The sequence below is a fragment of the Corapipo altera genome, unplaced genomic scaffold (genome assembly GCF_003945725.1).
Source record: "Corapipo altera isolate COAL_440 unplaced genomic scaffold, ASM394572v1 129204, whole genome shotgun sequence".
NCBI lineage: Eukaryota > Metazoa > Chordata > Aves > Passeriformes > Pipridae > Corapipo > Corapipo altera.
In genome coordinates, this window is record NW_020885556.1 from 1 (window position 1) to 5,967 (window position 5,967).

Below are 5,967 nucleotides of genomic sequence, written 5' to 3' on the forward strand. Positions count from 1 at the left end.
GTCCATCCATCATCCATCTCTCCAGCCCTCCCACACCTTTCCCCCCCTTATCCTTCCCTCTCTCCATCCACCCCCTCTTCCTTTCATGTCTCCATCCATCATCCAACTCTCCATCCTTCTATCCATCCATCCTTCAGCCAACATCCACCCATGCCTCTATCCCATCTCCCACCCTCCGTCGGTACCTGTTTTCTCCACGTCCCTCCATGGCTCCATCAGCTCTATCCCATCCGTGTCCCCCCACTGCAGCACCAGCTCCTGATTCCCACCCTCCCCTGCCCCCAGAACAGGCGTTACATGACTTCTCTTCTGCCCCATCTCCTTCATCTCCCTCCCCAGGATGTTCCTCCCCCATCCCCCCCATTCTCTTTTCAGATGTCCCTTCCTCCCCGATCCCCCCATCCCCACTGTGCCACTCCCCTGTGATGTCCCCTTCCCTCATGCCCTTCATCCCTCAACTGCCCTCCTCCCTGGGACTTCCCTTCTCCCATTCCCCTCCTTTCCCCCCCTTCCCCTCCCCTGGACATCTCTCCCGCCATCCCCTGACTGCTCACTGGGATGTCCCTTTCTCCCCATCCCCGCTGTTCTGCCCCTGTCCCATCCCTGTCCCCCCCACCCCTGAGGTGTCCCTTTCCCCCATCACCTTCACCAGGACATTCCATCCCCTTCCCCAGGACATTCCTTCCCAATGTTCCCCCATCCTGTTCCCAGCGTGTCACCCACCTGTGGTCCCCAGGAGTGTTCCATCCCCTCGGGGTTTGGAGGGGGGTTCCTGTCCCTTCCCCAGGGCCACGTGCCGGCGCAGGACATATTCCAGGATGGCGCGGGCCACTGCCGGCACTGTCTGGTTGCCCCGGAGTGGGAAGTTGGTGGCCCGAAGGTGGCTTTCAAGGCGCTGGAGCAGGGACCCACTGTACGGGGACAGCCGAGCCACCAGTTCCTGCAGGGAGGGGATACCCAGGGACAGCGGGGACCATGGGGACAGCTGGGACCACGGGGATTCTGGGAACTCTGAAGATAATGGGGACTTTGGGGGCACTGGAGACCCCAGGGACTGTGGGGTTGGAGGTGACCTTGGGGACACTGGGGTCACTGGTGACTCTGGGAAGCTCGGGGGTTCTGGGGATGCTGGCCACACTGGGAAATCTGGTGACACTGGGGACCTTGGGAATTCTGGAGACACTAGTGACCCTGGAGATTCTGGCAATTCTGGTGACACTGGTGATTCTGGTGACACTGGTGACCTTGGGGGCGCCGGGGATCCTGGGGACCCTCGACCTACAGGGGACGCCGGAGCCCGGGGGGATGCTGGTGACCCCAAAGACCCATGTGAACCCAAGGACACATCTGGTGATGCAGGCGATGCTGGTGACCCTGGGGACCCCAGTGACCCTGGGGACCCTTGGGCTGATGGTGCCACTGCTGGAGACCCCAGAGAACCCTGAGGGGACCCTGGGGACCCCTCGTGGGGGGGGGCACAGCCAGGACAAGTGCTGTGGAGCAAAGGGGACTGGGGTCACTGACGTGTCCCAAGAGTCTCCACTGGGGACACCCCTGCCCCAGCTCTGTCCAAGTCCCCATTCCCAATGCTGACCCCATCCCTGGGCCATCCCCCTCCATGTCCCCATCTCCATGGTCTCCCTATGGGTGTCCCTAACCCTGTCCCCATCCCTGTCCCCATGTTCATGCTGTCCCCACACTGTCCCCAAACCCACGATTATTCCATCACTGTCCCCCTTCCTGTGCCATCCCTATGCCACTATTTTCCCCAACCCTGTGTCATCCCTGTTCCTGTGCCATTCCCATCCCTGTCCCCATCACTGTGCCACCCCTGTCCCCATGTCCCTGTCATCACTGTCTCCATACTCATGCCACCACCTTCCTTGTCCCCCTGCCATCCCTGTCCCTATCCCTGTCCCCATCCCCATGGCCATGCCATTCCCATCCCCAGCCCCATTCTTGTGCCATCCCATCCCTGTCCCATGCCACACTGTCCTCACTGTTGTCCCATCCCCACCCCTGTCCCATCCCTGTCCCCTTGACTGTGACACCGTGCCATCCCTGTCCCCACCCCGTCCCCATCCTTGTCCCCATACCACCCTCTGTCTCCACCTCTGTCCCTCCATCCCCACTCCCATCCCTGTCCCCAGTGTCCCCAACCCCATCTCTGTCCCCCCCACCCTTGTCCCTGCAGTGTCCCAGTTGTCCCAGATGTCTCCACTCGTGTGCAGGCGCAGGACCCCAGGCCCTCCCCATCCCTGTCCCCATGCCACCCCCGTCCCCACCCCCCTGTCCCCACCTGTGCGCAGGCGCAGCACTCCTGCTGCTCCCAGGTGAGGCCCCCGCCGGGCCTGGACCAGCAGCTCGAAGGGGCGGCCTGGGGACAGCCCTGTCACCGAGAAGGCCACAGCAGAGCCGGGTAGCTCATGTGTTGTCATGGCCATGGGGTCATCCTGGGGATGGGGACAGTGTTAGGGGACAAGGCAGACACCTTGGGGGGGATACTGGGGACGCACTAGGGGTCACACTGGGGACACGTGTGGGACATGCAGGGGACACCACGGAGGGGGCACATTGCAGGGACACTTTGTGGACATGGGGACACATTGGGGAGGTGTTGGGGACACACTGGGGACACACTGAGTTCGTGTTGGAGACACGTTAGAGGGATGTCTTGGGCACATGTTTGGAACACACTGGGGACACCAGGAGGGGACACACCGGAGGGACTCATTTGGGATATGTTGAGGACATGCAGAGAACAGCATGGGGGACACCATGGGTACATGTAGGGGACATGTAGGGGACACATTTGGGCCAGCCTACTGCAGTCACACAAGTGGTGTGGGGGTCTCACCCTTCCAATGTCCTTGTCCCCCTTCCCCACATCCCCGGCCCCCATGTCCACCTCACGTCCCCTGCCGTGTCCCCCCGTGTCCCCACTCACCAGGGGAACAAGTGTCACCCGGTAGCCGTCGGGAGGTGGGGAGGGCCGGGGCCAGGTGACACGCAGGGATGTCGAGGTGCGGGTGGCCAACCGTGGTGTCACTGCAGGCACCTCTGCAGGGACAGCACGGGGACACCATGAGGACACCAGGGGGACATCACAGGGACAGGGAATGGGTTGCCCTGGGGGTACCCTGGGACACCCTGGGGATACCATAGGGACACCAGGGGATGGGGACACCAGGGATGGGGCACTGGAGGGCCCTGGGAGGGGCACGGGGGCACCCTTGGGGACACACTGAGGTGGCACAAGAACCCCCACACGGACAGGAAAAGAAGTGAGGGAGCACTGCGGATACTGGGATGGGGGCACTGGGATGACATGGGGGGGCACTGGGGAGCTCTGGGGGGGCATTGGGACCCACTGATGTTGCACTGGGGTGCACTGTCCCTCAAGCCGGAGGAACAGCCGGGGATGTTGGAGTCAGGTCACTGGGGAGCACTGGGGGGCTCTGGGAGCACCGAGGGGGCACTAGGGGCCACTGGGAGCACTGGGAGAGCACTGGGAGCACTGGGAGGGGGCTCTAGGAGCAGTGGGGGGGTTCTGAGAGCACTGGGAGGGTGGCTTTGGGAGCACTGGGAGCAATGGGGGGCAGCTCTGGGAGCACTGGGGGGGCTCTGGGAGCACGGGGGAGGCTCTGGGGACGCACCGATGTCGCAGTGGACGCCCCCCCAGCCGGGGGCACAGGCGGGGGTGCCGCAGTCGGGGCCGCTGAAGCCCGGGAAGCAGCGGCACCGGCCCCGCTCACACCGTCCCTGGTCACTGCAGCCCCGCGGGCACGGGGGGGGGCGGGGCAGGGGGCGGGGCCTCGGCCGTGGGGGCGGGGCAGGCGCAGCTTCCCCCGGCGGGGGGGGGCACAGAGCTGAACCGACCGGCCTAGGGAACACGGGGGGACACAAGGTCATGACCCCACGACTCCCCAGCGACCCCCCCTTGATTCCTTCAATGAACCCTCATGATTCCCAGGACCCCCCAGGGAGTCCCCCAATGACCTCCCGTGACACCCCCGTGACCCCCTGTGACCCCCTCAATGATCCCTGTGACTCTCTAAAGACCCCCCTGGGGCCCCCCAATGAATCCCCTGTGACCCCCCAAAGACCCAGCGTGACCCTCCCCCGACTTCCCCAATGACCCCCTGTGACCCCCAAATGACCCCCCCCCGGGACTCCCCAGTGACCCCAGTGTTCCCTCATGTCCCTCCAATGATCCTTCAGTGACCTCCCAGTGATCCCCAAAGTCCCAAATGACTCTCGATGGCCCCCCATGTACCCTGTTACCTGTCCCGGCCTGGGGCCCCCCCGTGTCCCCACAGTGTCCCCTCAGTGCCCGCACGTGTCCCTCGAGCTCCCGCAGCCGCGCCAGCACAGCCGCCAGCGCCGCCGCGCACGACTCGGGGGGGGCCTCGGGAGGGGACATCGGAGGGGCCACCGGGGGGGACATCGGAGGGGCCACCGGGGGGAACATCGGAGGGGACACCGGGGGGGTGCCCGCCCCCCCCCCGCAGCGCCAACGCCAGAAGCAGCAGCCGCAGCTCCAGGGTCACCGGCATCGTCCTGGGGGGACACAGGGGGACATAGGGGAACATAACGGGGACTTGTGGACATGGGGGGACACGGGGCGGGAAACACCGAGGAGGACAACTGGGAGAACCAGGGGGTACCCACGGGGGAGATGGGGACACACTGGGGACATTGGGGACACTCAGGGAGAAGTGGGGACGTGGGGGTACACCCGGGGGGGACAGGGGCATCCATGGGGACACAGGGACACTCATGGGGGGACATGGGGACACTAGAGGGACACCCAGAGGGACACAGGGGACACGGGTGGTGGGGACACTGTGGGGAAACAAGGGGATATGAGGACACTGGGGTGAAACCTAGGGACATAAGGGGACACCTGGGAGGACCCACAGGGGACAAAGGGACGCCACAGGGATACCCAGGGGACACCCATGGGGGGACATGACAGGGGGACATGGGGCGCGGGGACACTGGAGGACACCTGGGGAACACCCACTGGGACACCACAGAGGAATGGGGGCAAGTGTGAGGGCACTGGGGGGAAACAGGGGGACACATAGTGGGGACAGGGACATCCATGGGACAGCCACAAGGGCACCCAGAGGACACCCAGGGACACCCACAGTGGGGGGCCATGGATATCGTGGGGTGACACGGGAAACACCCAGGGCACACAGGGACATGGCGGGGGGATGCAGGGGACACTCCTGGGGACACCTAGACATCAGTAAGGGATACAGGGACAGCTGTGGGGACACCCAAGGGATACAGGGACCCCCCCGGGGACATTCACAGGGACACATGGACACCAGAAGGGGACACTCAGGGGACACAGGGACACCTGGGGGACCATCACAAGGGGACACGGACATCGTGGGGGGGACACCCCTAGGGACACCGAAGGGGACACAGGGACACCTGTGGGGGGACATCCACCTAGGGACATCCAGGGACACCCACAGGGACACAGAAACAAACAGACACCTCAACCCACAGCACCTCCCAGTAACCCCAGTTACTGCCAGTAACCCGCCCAGTGACCCCCAATAACACCAAGTAAACCCCAGTGACCCCTTAGTGACCTCCTAGTAACACCCAGTAACCCCCCAGCAAGCTCAGTCACACCAGTGACAACAGTAACACCAGTAACCCCCAGTCACAACAGCACCTCCAGCCACTGCCAGCAGTCATCCCAGTCACACCAGTGACACCAGTAACAGCAGTAGCTCAAGTAACTAGTAATCCCAGTAATCCCAGTAACACCCCAGTAACCACAGCAATCTGTTACACATTCCAGTAATAACAGTAACACCTCCCAGTAACTCCAGTAACACCTCCAGTAAGACCAGTAATACATCCCAGTAACCCCAGTAACACCTGTGCTTCTGAGCATCAGTAGCAGTCCCAATAACACATCCCAGTAACACCAGTAACACC

General features: G+C 63.4%; 1 protein-coding gene across 1 annotated transcript; it reads right to left on the reverse strand.

Annotated features, from left to right (window-relative positions):
- Positions 1 to 80: 80 nt before the first annotated feature.
- Positions 81 to 4,471, reverse strand: LOC113940610 (tenascin-X-like). Its single transcript, XM_027631768.1, has 7 exons — positions 4,285 to 4,471; positions 3,880 to 3,883; positions 3,657 to 3,769; positions 2,948 to 3,060; positions 2,300 to 2,453; positions 724 to 1,493; positions 81 to 275 (listed from the first exon to the last, which is right to left on the reverse strand). The coding sequence occupies exons 1-6, from the start codon at positions 4,469 to 4,471 to the stop codon at positions 1,279 to 1,281; spliced, it is 786 nt and encodes a 261-aa protein (XP_027487569.1). The 3' UTR covers positions 81 to 275; positions 724 to 1,278.
- Positions 4,472 to 5,967: the final 1,496 nt, after the last annotated feature.